General features: G+C 45.9%; 2 protein-coding genes across 2 annotated transcripts in view; one reads left to right on the top strand and one right to left on the bottom strand.

Annotated features, from left to right (window-relative positions):
- LOC119857534 (NACHT, LRR and PYD domains-containing protein 3-like) overlaps positions 1-18,156 on the bottom strand; it is a 133,827-nt gene that overhangs the window by 102,452 nt on the left and 13,219 nt on the right. The window lies entirely within an intron of this gene.
- Positions 16,762-17,681, top strand: LOC122460573 (apoptosis-associated speck-like protein containing a CARD). Its single transcript, XM_043516332.1, has 2 exons — positions 16,762-16,794; positions 17,361-17,681. Exons 1-2 carry the CDS (start codon positions 16,762-16,764, stop codon positions 17,679-17,681), a joined length of 354 nt encoding a protein of 117 aa, XP_043372267.1.

Genomic DNA, 18,156 nt, shown 5'->3' with positions numbered 1-18,156 from the left:
AGGTGGGTGGGGTACCCAGTAGGGAATCAGTTCATTCATAGATTAATTGATTCTAAGGCCAGAAGGGACCATTGTGATCATGTACTTTGACCTCCAATGTATCACAGGCCATAGAACTTCCCAAAAATAATTCCTAGAGCAGCTCTCTTAGAAAAAACATCCAATCTTGAGTTGAAAATTGCCTGTGATGGAGAATGCATCCTGACCCTTGGTAAATTGTTCCAATGGTTAATTACTTCCACCATTAAAAAAGTTACACCTTATCTCCAGTCTGAATTTGTCTAGCTTCATCTTCCAGCAATTGGACCATGTTATATCTTTCTCTGCTAGATGGGACATCCCATTATGTCATATTGTTAGGACTCCCCCACTCATTAGAAATGGCCCCTCAACCTACCTTTCCCTTCAACTCAGCCAGGCATTCATTTATGGAATACACTGTAACTGACTGTCATATTCTAGGGTGCAATTCAGACTAGTGAGGGGTTGTTACCTCTGCCCTGAAACCTTGGGTGCCTCACAATGCCTTGCTGTTGTAACTCCCAACCTGGCTGCTCACAAACAGCCAAACAGCATGCAAGTCACACCCTGAGTGTCTGTGTACAGCTGCAGCCCTGGGTCCAGCAGCTCTGGCCCCCAGCAGCCTGTCAGCAACACTCCAGCCACACTCTGGCTTCCACCAGCCTGGGTTATGACTTGCAGGGTAACACACTCCTAGTCCCGGATTTCCCCCAAAATGTGTGTTCTGCTCTGTCCAGCCCTCTCCTGGACAGCTCAGATATTAGTCAGATATAGACAGTCCGTTGCCTGTGTAAAGGGTCAGTATTCAACAGTTTGCTACTTTAACTGGAGTTACCAAACAGTTCAATTTAAACATAGCACATAGGATTAGTTTATATTAAAAATAAAACAAGTTCATTTCACTACAAAGAGAGAGGTTTTAAGTGAGTACAAATATAAGGTATTAAAGTCAAAAATGGTTACTAAAGAAATAAAGATAAAATGCTTTCTATTAGCTAAAACTTAACACAAGTAAAATCCTTACCACACGTTCCCAGCAACATGGCTTACCAAATTCTCAGGTCAGGATCTCCCCTGCGAAGTCAAAGGACTGGTTCCTTTCTCATCTTAGGTGAAAGAGAGGGAGAGATGCCTTGGGGTATTTTTGCCCCTCACTTTTATAGTCCAGTCATCCTTTGAAGTGAATTATTCTGAGCATTACCCCTCAGTGCAAAGTTTATTCAAACAGTAAAGAAGGCGACATGGAATCTGGTAGTGAAGGTGGTTTCATGCGCTTTCTTCTCCCCTGTGTATGCTGAAATGCAGATTTGCCTTGTCTCCTGCCATTTCCCCCTCTTGCTTTCTCAAGGCCCCTGCTTACTACTTGTATGTAAATGGAGGTATTACACAGTGCTTTGTTTAGGACAGGCCTGTTAATAACTCTTGCCTAGTCAGGACTGTGTGGGTTTGAACATTTGCTAACATCATCGTACAGGTTGAATTCATAACTTTACCTGTAATGTTGCTACACACAGTTCACCATGGTATTATTGACCAGCAAGTTATTAATTCTTAAATGATACCTCACATGGCATATGTTGTACAAAGATCATTACAATAGTGTGTAGGGTGTGAATACAGGGGGGCTTTCAGTCACACCGGCACACATGGAAAGGAAATCCGTCAGGGGCCTGTCATGCCAATGGAGCATTGTGATTTAACCGTGCATGTCCTGAGTAAAGAATCTCCTAATAGACACCTCTGACATCCATGAATGAGGCAACAATAAACAGTTATTTCTTCTTTCTCTCTAGTGCCTGCAGAGTAAGTATTGCTGTCTCACAGCTGCTTGTTGCAGGGAGCTCTCCTCTGCTCTCAGAACCAGCCAGATCCGGACAGAACTGAACCTGCTGATGGAAAAGCTGAAATATTCAGGAGCGCAGTTGCTGTGTGGGGACTGAAACACCCAAACTGCAAACTTCAGAAACTGGGGTGACAGCTGAGTCCCTCTAATTTGTGTCTGTTAACTTAGGGCTTGTCTACAGAGGACTATGTCAAAGCGCACTATGGAACCTTTAGTGCACTGTAGCAGTGTCCACCTGAGATGTTACTGCATGGAAGCTCTTGCGCTTAAAATTCATACTCTTGCTTGCCACACACTAAAGTCCTGTGAAGACAAGTCCTCCATGTCATGATTAGCACTTTTTATTGGAATCACAGTGTTACTGTCCGTGTCCCAACCCCAAAACTGGCTCTCAGTCTTCTCCCACTGCTGTGTTGATGTCAACTTCTATTTTACTAATTACAAAGTTGGATAATGTTGTGGCTTTTAGTGCACCCTAAAGACAGCATATTTTCATGTCAGAACCTCACGTTATGTTATTCAGTAAGCAAGTTTGAGAACACACGTCTGGAATCCTTTCACAGATTAATTAAAGGGACCCTCCTTCTCGCAGGAAATTTGCCACAATTAATCCTGGGACAAAGATTAACAGACAAACAGAGGAGAAAAAGAAAGGAAGAGTGAAAGGACACTGCAGTCCATGGAGCTAGCTCAGCCTTTTATTTTACTCAGCAGTAACATAAGGAACCTACAGGCCTGTATCCTGTCAGACATTGGCTTAAGCAAGTTAGCATAAGTAAAGTAGGCCTATAGATAAAATAGCTCGACAGTTACCTTAGATTTTGGAGAACTGGGAATAGCTTGCTCAAGAGAGGGATTTGATACATAATGATACCAGGCACTGAACTGATACTGGGCTTGGATATTTTAGAATAGAATCATTGGCAGATGTCTAACCACAGACTTGCTTTAGCAATAGGTGATATAGATGATAATGGGCTAAAAGGCATTAATATGTTACCCTACAGGATAAGTGCATCACAATATTAGGAGGGTGAGGATGTTAATTTGGATATGGAAGGCTGGACGTCAGAATGAAGATTCATGAAAGTGCTCAGGCTCTATAAGAGGCCAAGTCACCATGTAGCAGGGGCTCATTTTCTATCACTAACCCTTTTGTTCTTCATTGCTATCTACCACCTTTGGGCATTGGAGTTCTGGACCCCTGGACTTATTCAGCATGCCAGGGACAGAGCAGGTCCTTTGTGTCTTGCTACCTGGTCCCCAGGGAAGGGTGTGAGTATGTAAGTATCTGAGTATATGCAGGGAATGATACCAAAGATATCCCTAATACTGTATTACTGCTACCTGTTTATCTGGTTTGGAGCTTTCCTGTCTCTACTGATTGTTTTAATAAAAGTAACTAAGGCTTTGCTTTGCTCTCAGAGGGGGTGTATTTGCCATACACCCCGTGGGTCCCTACAGGACATCAAACTTGTCAGTTTTAGTTCTGTGGAGCTTGATTCTGGGACAAGAACCCTATTACCTCCAGCTCATTCAATTCATATCGATTGACCATCAATGCAATTATTAACCATTGAAAAGGATCAGGCTACAACACAAAGAAGAGCATTAGCTTAAGTCCCATTTATGACCCACACAAACACCCAGACAAATGTTTGAAACCTAGAGTCAGAAGTGAATGTTGTAAGGTGTCTAGGCCATGAGCCTAAAGGGGTAAAGGAAAACTGTTGAAAAAAAGTCATAATGAGAAGGACAAGAGAGAAAACAAGACTAAGGAAGATGAAAGCCTCATGGGAGGGAGTAGAAGCAAGTTCTGTGGACCTTTGAGATAGCAAATACAGTTAATACATATCCAGTTGTTTTCTTTCCCTTGATATCAGAAACTCACGGCTTTAGTTCTGGGATGTTTTATAAATGATCCCCCACAAAGACACATCAAAGCAACTTTCAGAATGATTTTGATTGTAAAATTTTAGCTCTTTAAATAACAGCTAGGGAATAAGTGATTTCCCAAAAGTCTGTTTGTTCTGGCTTGATATAAATGTAATAGGGCTAGTTAAAAGTGACACCACTGGGGATGTGTGTGTGAGGGTAGAAATGGGAATAGAATTTGGGAACTCTGAATCCAAGAGCAGAAGCAAAGAACTCTGATCTGTTAGCTGACAGGTGCAGCTGACTCATAAACTCCCACATGGTCTAGCCACTAGAGGGCAACAGGGACACACTGGGTAAGGGTGGGTTACCCTGGCATGTCCCTTTTCTTAAAACAGCACCACGCTCTGAACTGGAGCCCAGGTTCCTGATCGCCTACTTTTACTGTAAACAAGCTTGGCAGAATTTGATTTTTATAATTCTGACAGATAATATTGATTATTTAAAACCTTTTTTAAAATTTTTATCATTCCCCCTCCTAAAGTTATGGGAAATTATGGGGTGGAGGTCACACAATAATCATTTAATGGCAGTAAGTCTTGAGTTTCAAAAACTTAAAGTTTTGTGAATGCTGTATAATTATGTGCAGCTCCCCCTCCGCTAATGCTGGAGTCAGCTGTTCTAGCCGAGCTATAAATACATACTTCATGCAGCATTCATTAAAACATATTTTTATGCTTGTTAAGTGGGACCCTAAGTCTTCAAGCAGCACTTTCCTTACTTTGCCTTACAGCATTCACAAAGCTTTACTTTTTTGAAACTCAACTCTTGTCTGTTACCCTAGCTTTGATTCAAGCTCAACAAGGAATATTAACATTTGTGATGACACTTGATTGAAATAGTTTTATTGTCTATACATCTCTTTAAAGTTTGTGGTGAACTGTATATGAACTGTTCAATGAATAAATTACCCAATGCTAATTGCCATGATGTTTGGGAGACTGAAGGTTAAGCCAATTGTTCTCTCAGGCTGCTGGAAATGTATAAAAACCCTGAGACATGATCCTTCTTTATCTCAGATCGGCTTAGGGTTTCAAGAAGGGGAAACCTTAAGCCATAAGAATTAAGATCCCCAGTCTTTGGCTGGAGTCACCCTGAATATGCACATTGGACTATAACCTATGGACTATTTCTAAAAGAACTTTTGGCAACTACAAGCTCACCATCTCTGCTATGTATCTGGACTTCAAGAATTGAACTCAAGTCGGTATGTATATTGATCTTTTAACCAACACCTTCTCTTTTCTTTTTTAATAAATTTTAGTTTAGTTAATAAGAATTGGCTATAAGCATGTATTCTGGGTGTCACTACTTCCTCCCCCCCCCACACACTTTCTTCTTGCTGCTAGCCTGCAGGGGGCGGGCATTAGGGTGTCTGTGTGTTTGCGTCAGGGAAGCCTGGCTGTTTAAAAATAGCCAGAGCCTCGCGAACCAGCTGAGCGGCAGCGGAGCAGCGGGGACAGCAGAGCAGCTCACAGCAGGAGTTTGCCTGGGAGTTCGCCTGGAGTGAGCCCAGTGAGGCTTACATCTTGCCAACGTCTCTGAGGAAGCTCATAGTAGGTAGGTGATATGGAAGGGGGGGGTTCAGCTGCTGTGACCTGCACTGGATGTGCCATGTTTGTCTTTCTTCCACAGGACAGAAGCGACTTTGTCTGTACAAAGTGCAAGCTGGTCTCCATATTGGAAGAGAAGATTGAAGGTCTGGAGCAACAGGTAACGACCCTGCGTTGTATACGAGAGACTGAGGATTTTCTGGACCAAACTCAGGATAGCCTTCTAGGGGCACAAAGCTCTAAAGATGTAGAGCAGGTTGCACAGAGGAGCCAAGAGGCCAGTGAAGAAGCTTGGCAACATGTGACCTCCAGAAGAGGTAAGCGGAATGTCCGGGTTCCAGTAACACAGACACAGGTAACTAACCGCTTTCATGTTCTCTCCACAGGTACCAATGCGGAGAGTGGACCAGATGATATGTCTGGGGGGAGAAAGCGGAAGGAGACTCCGCTGGTTGGGAGGCATGAGATGCGATGTCCTGAGGTTGGGGGTTCCACGACCACCACTCCCAAGAGGAGAAGGCGGGTGGTGGTGGTCGGGGACTCTCTCCTCCGGGGGACTGAGTCATCTATCTGCCGCCCTGACCGGGAAAACCGAGAAGTCTGCTGCTTGCCAGGGGCTAAGATTCGTGATGTGACGGAGAGACTGCCGAGACTCATCAAGCCCTCGGATCGCTACCCCTTCCTGCTTCTCCACGTGGGCACCAATGATACTGCCAAGAATGACCTTGAGCGGATCACTGCGGACTACGTGGCTCTGGGAAGAAGGATAAAGGAGTTGGAGGCGCAAGTGGTGTTCTCGTCCATCCTCCCCGTGGAAGGAAAAGGCCTGGGTAGGGACCGTCGAATCGTGGAGGTCAACGAATGGCTACGCAGGTGGTGTCGGAGAGAAGGCTTTGGATTCTTTGACCATGGGATGGTGTTCCATGAAGGAGGAGTGCTGGGCAGAGACGGGCTCCATCTTACGAAGAGAGGGAAGAACATCTTTGCCAGCAGGCTGGCTAACCTAGTGAGGAGGGCTTTAAACTAGGTTCACCGGGGGAAGGAGACCAAAGCCCTGAGGTAAGTGGGAAAGCGGGATACCGGGAGGAAGCACAGGCAGGAAGGTCTGTGAGGGGAGGGCTCCTGCCTCATACTGGGAATGAGGGGCGATCAACAGGTTATCTCAAGTGCTTATATACAAATGCACAAAGCCTTGGAAACAAGCAGGGAGAACTGGAGGTCCTGGTGATGTCAAGGAATTATGACGTGATTGGAATAACAGAGACTTGGTGGGATAACTCACATGACTGGAGTACAGTCATGGATAGTTATAAACTGTTCAGGAAGGACAGGCAGGGCAGAAAAGGTGGGGGAGTAGCACTGTATGTAAGGGAGCAGTATGACTGCTCAGAGCTCCGGTACGAAACTGTGGAAAAACCTGAGTGTCTCTGGATTAAGTTTAGAAGTGTGTGCAACAAGAGTGATGTCATGGTGGGAGTCTGCTATAGACCACCGGACCAGGGGGATGAGGTGGATGAGGCTTTCTTCCGGCAACTCACGGAAGCTACTAGATCGCATGCCCTGATTCTCATGGGTGACTTTAATTTTCCTGATATCTGCTGGGAGAGCAATACAGCGGTGCATAGACAATCCAGGAAGTTTTTGGAAAGCGTAGGGGACAATTTCCTGGTGCAAGTGCTAGGGGAGCCAACTAGGGGGAGCGCTTTTCTTGACCTGCTGCTCACAAACCGGGTAGAATTAGTGGGGGAAGCAAAAGTGGATGGGAATCTGGGAGGCAGTGACCATGAGTTGGTTGAGTTCAGGATCCTGACGCAGGGAAGAAAGGTAAGCAGCAGGATACGGACCCTGGACTTCAGGAAAGCAGACTTTGACTCCCTCAGGGAACAGATGGCCAGGATCCCCTGGGGGACTAACATGAAAGGGAAGGGAGTCCAGGAGAGCTGGCTGTATTTCAAGGAATCCCTGTTGAGGTTACAGGGACAAACCATCCCGATGAGTCGAAAGAATAGTAAATATGGCAGGCGACCAGCTTGGCTTAATGGTGAAATCCTAGCGGATCTTAAACATAAAAAAGAAGCTTACAAGAAGTGGAAGCTTGGACATATGACCAGGGAAGAGTATAAAAATATTGCTCGGGCATGTAGGAAAGATATCAGGAGGGCCAAATCGCACCTGGAGCTGCAGCTAGCAAGAGATGTCAAGAGTAACAAGAAGGGTTTCTTCAGGTATGTTGGCAACAAGAAGAAAGCCAAGGAAAGTGTGGGCCCCTTACTGAATGAGGGAGGCAAGCTAGTGACAGAGGATGTGGAAAAAGCTAATGTACTCAATGCTTTTTTTGCCTCTGTTTTCACTAACAAGGTCAGCTCCCAGACTGCTGTGCTGGGCAACACAAAACGGGGAAGAGATGGCCAGCCCTCTGTAGAGATAGAGGTGGTTAGGGACTATTTAGAAAAGCTGGACGTGCACAAGTCCATGGGGCCGGACGAATTGCATCCGAGAGTGCTGAAGGAATTGGCGGCTGTGATTGCAGAGCCCTTGGCCATTATCTTTGAAAACTCGTGGCGAACGGGGGAAGTCCCGGATGACTGGAAAAAGGCTAATGTAGTGCCCATCTTTAAAAAAGGGAAGAAGGAGGATCCTGGGAACTACAGGCCGGTCAGCCTCACCTCAGTCCCTGGAAAAATCATGGAGCAGGTCCTCAAAGAATCAATCCTGAAGCACTTAGAGGAGAGGAAAGTGATCAGGAACAGTCAGCATGGATTCACCAAGGGAAGGTCATGCCTGACTAATCTAATCGCCTTTTATGATGAGATTACTGGTTCTGTGGATGAAGGGAAAGCAGTGGATGTATTGTTTCTTGACTTTAGCAAAGCTTTTGACACGGTCTCCCACAGCATTCTTGTCAGCAAGTTAAGGAAGTATGGGCTGGATGAATGCACTATAAGGTGGGTAGAAAGCTGGCTAGATTGTCGGGCTCAACGGGTAGTGATCAATGGCTCCATGTCTAGTTGGCAGCCGGTGTCAAGTGGAGTGCCCCAGGGGTCGGTCCTGGGGCCCGTTTTGTTCAATATCTTCATAAATGATCTGGAGGATGGTGTGGATTGCACTCTCAGCAAATTTGCGGATGATACTAAACTGGGAGGAGTGGTAGATACGCTGGAGGGGAGGGATAGGATACAGAAGGACCTAGACAAATTGGAGGATTGGGCCAAAAGAAATCTAATGAGGTTCAATAAGGATAAGTGCAGGGTCCTGCACTTAGGATGGAAGAATCCAATGCACCGCTACAGACTAGGGACCGAATGGCTCGGCAGCAGTTCTGCGGAAAAGGACCTAGGGGTGACAGTGGACGAGAAGCTGGATATGAGTCAGCAGTGTGCCCTTGTTGCCAAGAAGGCCAATGGCATTTTGGGATGTATAAGTAGGGGCATAGCGAGCAGATCGAGGGACGTGATCGTTCCCCTCTATTCGACACTGGTGAGGCCTCATCTGGAGTACTGTGTCCAGTTTTGGGCCCCACACTACAAGAAGGATGTGGATAAATTGGAAAGAGTACAGCGAAGGGCAACAAAAATGATTAGGGGTCTAGAGCACATGACTTATGAGGAGAGGCTGAGGGAGCTGGGATTGTTTAGTCTGCAGAAGAGAAGAATGAGGGGGGATTTGATAGCTGCTTTCAACTACCTGAAAGGGGGTTTCAAAGAGGATGGCTCTAGACTGTTCTCAATGGTAGCAGATGACAGAACGAGGAGTAATGGTCTCAAGTTGCAATGGGGGAGGTTTAGATTGGATATTAGGAAAAACTTTTTCACTAAGAGGGTGGTGAAACACTGGAATGCGTTACCTAGGGAGGTGGTAGAATCTCCTTCCTTAGAGGTTTTTAAGGTCAGGCTTGACAAAGCCCTGGCTGGGATGATTTAACTGGGACTTGGTCCTGCTTTGAGCAGGGGGTTGGACTAGATGACCTTCTGGGGTCCCTTCCAACCCTGATATTCTATGATTCTATGATTCTATGATTCTGTGGAGAAGAAGTAGGGAGAAATCTAGGTGCTCCCCCACTCATCTCCTTTGCAAGTTTGTGGAGCTCCGTGCACCCCTGCACTGGTCACGGCACCCCCCTGATAATGATGTCCTGGGCAGGTGCCCAAGATAAAGACATAAGCTTTTACCTACAATAGAAAGGGAATTCAATAGCAGAACCATTTGGTTCCATATATAGATATGAGAAAGAAGCTGTTTCCTTTTCTTTGAAGTATTAGGACAAAGCACTATGGCCATGTCTCTCAGCCCTTAAATACCCCAGGCTGGTTGTGGAGATTAACCCCAAATTCTAAACTTGAGAGAACGACATTAGTTAAAAGTGAGCTGATTTTTGAAAGTGGTTCTCCAGTATTGCCTGTTCCAGATGTGCACAAATCATGAGCCAGGCTCCCCCAAAATCATGATTGGCTTAAAAATTATGAAAATTTTAAGGGGGGGGAACATTTGTGATGTTTTTTATTTGCTTTCTGATTTCTGAGCCTTTAGGCTTCACTGGGGTCATTTTTTTAATCAAGCTTTTCTCCACCTCCATGAGGGATAGAATTCGCTTGAAACTTCAGGACTCTAGGAGCTGAGACTATAAGAAAAGCACCAAATATTCTGAGACTCACTATAAAATTGTTCGAATTGGCAAACTGCTGGCTTCAAAGTGATTTGTAAGTGCTCAGCAGCTCTCCAAATCAGGCCACGTTTATTAGGGCTTGTCTGAACATCCAGTTAGTGTGCAGCAAGCTAAATCTACAGTGCACTAACATGCCATGTACTGAGTGTCAGTGTGGATCCTGCTACTGGGTCCTAAAAATTCCCTAGTGCAGTGGTTCGTGAGCTCCATTCAGGTGGTCCGTGGATAGTTCCCTCTAAGGTGCGTGCCTGGGTGGCTGCACATGAGATAATGAAGGGCCTCCCACCTACTTAGTGGAGCCTTGCCTGCTCCCTAATTTAGAGAGACTAAATTAGTGGGCATGGCTCCACTAATTAGGTGCCTGGACCCTGGAGAAGATGCACATGTAAGGTGAGGTACAAACAACATTTGGAAAGATCATTAAGTTGTCTACCGAGACCCTCAGCAATTTTCAAGTGGTTCTCAGAAAAAAAAAATTTGAGAACCACTGCCCCAGTGCACTTTGATCTACTCCACTTTAAAATAGGGGTAGATCAAAGTGCACTAGGGAACTTTTAGTATGCAGTGGCAGGGTCCACGTGGACAGTTAGTGCATGGCAGGCTAGCACAGGGCAGATTTGCACCCCAGCTTGCCACACACTAATTGGTCACCTAGACAAAGCCTAACTTTTTAGCATCCAAGTTTGAACATTTGGGTCAAAGTATGTGAGGATGGTAAATATGTAACTAAACTAGATCAGAGTATTTTATAGCTCACCACAGAACTTGTTGAAGTGTATTCATCAATATTGCTCCTGAAGCTGTGTGTTCCTGGCCATTTACTAGGCATTTCTTTTCTTAACTTTGTTTTACAGCTGCTCTGTTTCTTTTTGCACTGTGTGGGGGGGGGGAGGGAGGGGAAGACCGTATTTTCTTTACCCAGAAAAGGGGAGGGGAAATGAGGTGAATTCAGTGCTGAGAGCCAGACAGGAAATGAGCTTGAATCACTTTTAGAAAGAGAAGCTCCTTGAATTTTTGCCAGATTGTGGAAATTGTTCACCCAGTCTGAGATGAAGAGAAATTTATCATAATTCAAATTTAACAAACTCTCTTCAGTGCTGCATGGTGAGTGAAACATGAAATATACTGTACTTGGCTAATGGCGGGTCAGCTCAGGGGTTTCACTTTTTAAAGGACAGTCATGTCTCCGGTTAGGAGTGAAGAACATGGGGAAGGTGCAACTCTTTAGTGCAGCCATTCTTGAACTATGGGGCGGGCCTTCCAAGGGAGGCGCAGGAATGTGTCAAGGGAGGCGCGAGCTTTGTGTGGATTTTTTTTGGTGGTGTTTTTTTAAGAACTCTGGCTGTCAGCCTTGGGTGGCTGGGGCTCATGCAGAAGGGCTGGGCACACCCAGGAAGTGGGGCTAAAGGGAACAGCTAGAGCCCCACCGTCCGGGCTCAGACTCTCCTTTCCCATCTCCCCACCTCAATCCCTCACCAGGAGGCAGCCTGGGCTCAGGCTCTCCTTTGCTCCTCCCCAATCCCTCACCTGGAGTGGCGGGGCTCTGGCTGTCAGCCCTGGAATGGGAGCAGCAGCACAGAAGTAAGGGTGGCATTGGGGTGCTAAGTCTGCTGTGAAAAGTTATATTCACATCGCCTCCCTTATTTCCGTGCTGCTGCTTGCACAGCGCTGCCTTGAGAGCTGGCCAGTCAGCCAGCAGCCACTGCTTTCTGCTCTGCTTTCAGAACTGGGTGGCGGTATATGTTCTTGTGGGAGGGAGGGATAAACGACTACAGACACAATGGAGGGGAACCTGATCAAATAAGTTTGAGACCCACGGCTCTAGTGAGTTCTCCACTGTCTCCTGAAATGGAACAGATCTGAGCCCAGGATTGTATCTACTGTAGTCTGTATCTTCACACACAAATACCTAACCTGAAAAGGAGAAGAATGTTCTACCCTTTTCTCTAGTTCCCAGATGACCTAGCAGCTCTGGGTGTGAGTGAGGGAGGGAGGAACAGCGAGCACGAGCCTTCATGTAGGAACATTGAGTGCAGGTTGAGCCCCCGGTATGGGGGGTTGTATCTGGTGATTCTGAAACAGGTTTTGGAGTCATAGAGGAAGAGCAACTCAGCATGAACCCCAACATGATGCTGTGGTAAAAAGGGCTAAAGGAATCCTTCTGAAGTGTGAACAAGGGATAGTGAGTAGGGGTATGGAGATATTATCTCTGTATATGGTACTGGTGAGATCGATACTGGAATATTGAGTCCAGTTCTGGTGTCCATATCTTAAAAATGATGGTGAAAAATTGGAGCGATTGCAGAGAAGAGCCACAATTCTGTTTGAGGGATGGAGAAAAATGCCTCACAGTGAGATTTAAAGAGCTCAGTCTGTTCAGTTGATCAAGTCACTTCTTGATCCTTTTCACTTCTACTCCATGATCAAAAGGTCCTTTTGACCATGGAGTGAGAAGTACCTTCCTGGGGAAGCAATACCAGCTCCTAAATAGCAGAGATGGGCATAACAAGATTCAACGGCTGAAAGTTAAAATCAGACAAGTAAGGCACAAATTTCTAAAAATGAGGGTGATTAACGGGCGGGAACAAACTACCATGTGACTTGATGGTTTTCCATCTCTTACAGTCTTCAAGACTGCGTGCCATTCTGGAAAATCGGCTTTAATCAAACACAAATTACTGGGCTCAATACAGGGCTAACTGGGTGAAATTCTATGTCCTGTGTTACACAAGAGGTCAGTCTAGATGCTCTGATGGTCCCTTCTGGCCTTCAAATCTCTGAATCTGTGTTTGGTGGGGTTTTCTCACCTCTCTTAAGTGTTTTACTGTCCCTGTTGCATCATCTTCCTTTTTCTCATTTTGATCTTGGATTCTTTGCACTGGGGATGGAGATGTGGGTTGGTTTCTCGCTCTGTGCAGAATTCTAATTAACGGCAAAAATGCCTACGCTGTCTCAACCTAGTCTAGCCAGCGCTGTTGCTGTGAGGTTGCAGCCCCTGAACAGCCGGGTGTTCTCAGGACTGTGTACCCAGAGGGAACGTGTGACTCAGAGGAAGCAAGGCCTGCTGGGAAGGGGGAAGTGGGGTATAAAACAGCTCTGTGAATGCAGGAAGGAAGCCAGGCGAAGCAGTGGCAAGAGGGGTTGGTTTGCCCCTGTTCTAAGGGGGAATCTGGGACTGCGGCTTTTGAGGGGCTGTGATTGGCTGACGCTGTCTGAGGAGGCCTAGCAGGAGGCCTGTGGGAGAAGTTTGAAGTAGCCCTGGACACCGTAAAGCAGAATAGTTTAGGGTTTGAGGGTGGGCAGCTGCTCGATAACACGTGGTCCCACAGCTGGAGCCTGGAGTACAGGGAAGGCTTAGGCACCAACTAGAGATGCAGCCAGGGGGCTAAATAACTTTGTCCCTTATGTGAGGGCTCAAGGGACCCCTGCACTCAAGATGTGTAGGACTTTGGGAACCCCTGCCTTTAGGGGTAAAGGGGCTGCCAGAACCTCTGTGCCCTGTGGAATCTAAGAGAAGGACCTGGGGAAACCCTGACACAAATAGTTAAGGTTTGTGGAACATCTGCCTTGAAGGTCTATGTGCACAAATTCTAGTGGGGGGCTGTGGAAGTCTGAGGACAAGATGCGGGTGGGTGGGGGGTTTCCTGAGCAAGGGCAGGGGTATCGTTTGTGTGTTAATAAACCAGACCCAGGAGGGGAGATCTTAGTTTGGGATTCTAATTGGGTGATGTGACTGGGCCAGAGGCCCAGAAGGGAGGGAACCTGGAGCAGGGCCAGGCACCTGACAGTCAGGGGGTAAGCCAAGTCCCACACTCTCCTAATGAACTGGGGACTCAGTTTTGGGGTTTAGGCCTGGGTTGACATATGTAACTTGCCTCATTTCTTAGTGGGTGTAACTGGGAAGGTGAATGGAAGGTTAAATTGTAAATAGGGGCTTGACAAACGGTATGCTGGAGTCAGGATGTCTGTGTGAAAGCTAAGATAAGTAGCAACCCATCGATGCTAGGGACTATGGACAAGATACACCTGGAAAGTAAAGATCAGGTTCCACATGAACAGCGCATGGACAGAGAATGAATCATAGAATATCAGGGTTGGAAGGAACCTCAGGAGGTCATCTAGTCCAACCCTCTGTTCAAAGCAGGACCAATCCCCAACTAAATCATCCCAGCCAGGGCTTTGTCAATCCTGACCTTAGGATTCCACCACCTCCCTAGGTAACCCATTCCAGTGGTTCACCACCCTCCTAGTGAAAAAGTTTTTCCTAATATCCAACCTAAACCTCCCCCACTTCAACTTGAGACCATTTACTCCTTCATCTGGTACCACTTAGAACAGTCTAGATCCATCCTCTTTGGAACTCCCCTTCAGGTAGTTGAAAGCAGCTATCAAATCCTCCCTCATTCTTCTCTTCTGCAGACTAAAGTGTTCACAACTGGCCACAAGTTGTGGTTCCTCATTTTCTGGGTGCCCAATGTGTGAGACACCTTGGGCTCGATTTACAGAAGTGCTGAGCACTCATGACAGCAACTGAAGTCAATTGGAGCCATCGTTTGAACATATAATGTGCTCTAAAATGGTAAATACTTTGGAAAATCAGGCCCTAGGTAACCCAAGTTGAGCTCCCAAAGTGAGTGGATGCTTTTGAAAATTGCAGCCTTAATTTTTGTGCCTCAGTTCTTCCTCTGTAAAATGAGGGTAACAACAACCCCACACAGAGATGTTGTGAAGATGAATTCATCAAAGATTGTTAATTACTCAGTAAGGTGACAGCACCCTAGAAAGACCCAAGGAGAAATTAATAATTCTGTGTTCAATGCAGGGGTTGCATGTTGTGTGTGGAATAACACCTGGGGCCACGCATTGAATCAGAAGGATGAAAAGAAATATTGATTCACTGTCCAGTGAATGTGGCAGGGTCCTGTGGGAAAATGTTTTGTGACCAAAGACTGTATCATAGTGCATACCCACAAGGTGGCAGAACTCAGGTGTCCTGGACAGCTTTAATTTTGGTATTTCCTAACTTTTGGCTGGTTGACTTTGTAACATAACTGTCTTTTTACATAGGGTCTATTTGTTTGATGTATTACAGTGTAATCCCGGTTATCTGAATAGCATGGGGGACACAGATATTATTTGGATAATCAGGAATTCAGATAACTAAGCCCTGGTCTACACTGGGACTGGGGATCAATCTAAGATACGCAACTTCAGCTACGAGAGTAGCGTAGCTGAAGTTGTTGTACCTAGATCAACAGTGTACCTAGATGTACCTAGATCTTCACGGCAGTGAGTCGACTGCTGCTGCTCCCCCGTCAACTCCGCTTGCACCTCTCGCGGCTGTGGAGTTCCGGAGTCGATGGGAGAGTGTGGGGATCGATTTATTGTGTCTAGACTAGACGAGATAAATCGACCCCCAATAGATCGATTGCTACCCGCCAGTCTGGAGACTGCAGACTGCTCCCTACGCTGCCACAGCGCCAGTGACCCCTGATTCCTGCAGACGCAAGGTGTCTGCTCTATTACCCGAGCCTCCCATTATTTGAATCCCTTCTTTGTCCCCCAGCCTGAGATACACAAGACACATGCTGCAGAGAGCACTGAAGGAGGTGTCCTGGGGAGTGTGTCTGGGCTGGAGTTGTGAGCACAGGCTAATGGATGCAGTAGGAGACCAAGCAGAGAGAGGAGCCATCGCACCCACATCACCAATCTCAACAGATGAGGTCTCTGCAGTAGTAGTCACTCTATGTGGAGGTTTGATACAAGCAAATCCAGGCCTCCTCTGAAACCCCTCATGTAGGGACCCACGTACAGGCGACCTCCTGGCGTTCTTCCTAGCCCCTCCGGTCCTTTTCAGCAGGGACTCCATCTTTGGCCAGATCCTCACCAGGTGTAAATGAGGGTGGCTTCACTGATGTCAGCAGAGCTGTGCTGACTTACTCCAGGGGATGATTGGACCCCGGCTGTCAACCAGGCAGAAGCACCCCATTCTCTGAACATCCAGTAAATTCCCTATGATTTTTCTTCTTATTGCTCTGCTGAAACAAATGGCGAACGTCCCGTTTCCACTTCTCAGGGGGGACAGGAGTTTCTGGGAGCTGCAAATGAAAACAACAAACATAGTAAATTCATATTGTAAGTGAAATCAAAATGAGAACCTTTGGCTAAGTCTACACTGAAATCTGTCTGTCATGCCTAAGTGGCCTCTGGACCTCCATGGAAAATTACCCCCTCCTGCTATTTAAATCTGCAGTGGTGCCCCTGCTGGTTACTAGAGGTCTGTGATTTGTGGTTGAGAGTAAATTGTGGGAGGGTGGACAGGGATTACAAGGGACAGGGTTAAGGTTGGAGGGTTTCCTAAAGCGGAGCTCAGCTTTCAAAAGCTTGGGAAACATTGGTCTTTGCTAATACTATTTCTATTATACTGCCCCCACCTCAATCTATATAATAAGATTCTGGGATTGTCATGTTGTATGTGTATAGAAATTGCACAGAATCCAGGGACCCTGCTACAGAATGTAGGCCTAGCTTGCCATAGAGTGTGATGGGCCTTGACAATACTTTAGGGATTCCCTGCTATTAGTCTCCTTTTCTCACCCACAGGGATTTTCTGCCATTTACAAAAGCAAGTCCCATGCAACTGTGCTATATCTGTCTATTACAGTACAGCCCTGACTATAGTAACTCCCTAGTCCTGTGGCTGCAGTGTTTTGCATTCTCTGTGTGACTATACACAGCACCATGGAATGAAAATCCAAGCTAGACACAGCAAGCTGAAGGCAAGTATTCATCATTCCCCAAAGCACGACATTGCCATCTACTGAGGGTGATTCAGTAACTCATGGACAATGCGCAGCCATCCCTCAGAATCAATTCTTGTGATTCTACATGGCAGCAAAGACTCTGTTCAGGTGTCATTAGGCACATAGGTAGTATCTTTCTATGCACAACCCTGATATGCCCAGGTTCTGAAATTAGATGACTTACTGTCAAGAGGAAAGGTTACCATGGTGACAACACAGCTGTCTTAGTATCTGAGACATGTATGCATGAAACAAATCATAAACTCAATAACTACATGCCAAGATGGTGAAAGAGTAGACTGAGATCCCACTGGAGCCAGCGTTAAGGTTATCTGGGGGCATGGGTTAAAAAGTTTTCACTGTGATTTTTTTTTTAAATATTTTTGTTTCTTTTTGTAACTCTACCATTCTTTTAAGAATCATGTTGCGTAGCCAGTGAAATGTGGCAGCAATCTATAGTGAATAGATAGACCAGCACACTAGAACCTGGGGGTGGTGATAGAGAACAATCTGGGATGCGGGGTAGGAGATTTTGAGGACAGGAGTCAGACAGTGGTCAAAGCTTCAAGGCTGTCAGTTCATTCTCTTATGGTGTGTCCTCCTCAGGGGAACATTTTGTGAACCGGCACCGAGCAGACCTGATCCAACGTGTCTGCATGGTGAACAGCATCATAGACATGCTGTATAACACTGTGTTAGATGAAGAGCAATACCAGAGCATCGAAGCCGAGAAAACCAATCCAGACAAGATGCGGAAGCTGTATGAGTTCATGCCGAGCTGGAACTGGTACTGCAAAGAGCAGCTTTACCAGGCGTTGAAGGCCAAGAACAAATTCCTCATTGAAGAGCTGAAGAGCAAATAAATACAACCAATACAATGAGCTCCCCCTTGTTTCTATGGGGCTTCACCCCAAGTCTTTTCTCAGGGACACAGGTTGTGACGCTGGCAGACCAGATGCCAGGTCATGCCAGAGCTGATGGCCAATTCACATGTGTATTAATATAGATCAAAATGGTTGTTAAATGTATAAGAGTGTATTTGGTGTTTAAACTTTATGAAAACTAGTGGAATGTTACTTGCATTGTTTTCACTTACCCTGTATCCCCTTATAATGGAGTAGTGACCATTTACATTCATGACTGGATTAAGGTTATGAGGGGTCTAAGGCTAATGGGAGGGAAGGGCCAAAGTATGAATTGCATATTGCAAAAAATTATGAAGTCATCAAACATTTATCTATCTATATATATATTTACATATTATTTATGTAAAATTAACAAGTTTATTCTATTCTCACTACACTCAATTCTTCAAACAAACAATTCCCCCCTCCCTCA

The sequence above is a fragment of the Dermochelys coriacea genome, chromosome 6 (genome assembly GCF_009764565.3).
Source record: "Dermochelys coriacea isolate rDerCor1 chromosome 6, rDerCor1.pri.v4, whole genome shotgun sequence".
Lineage (NCBI taxonomy): Eukaryota > Metazoa > Chordata > Testudines > Dermochelyidae > Dermochelys > Dermochelys coriacea.
Note: the sequence above shows the minus strand (reverse complement) of the source record. Positions and strands in the feature narration are given on the sequence as shown.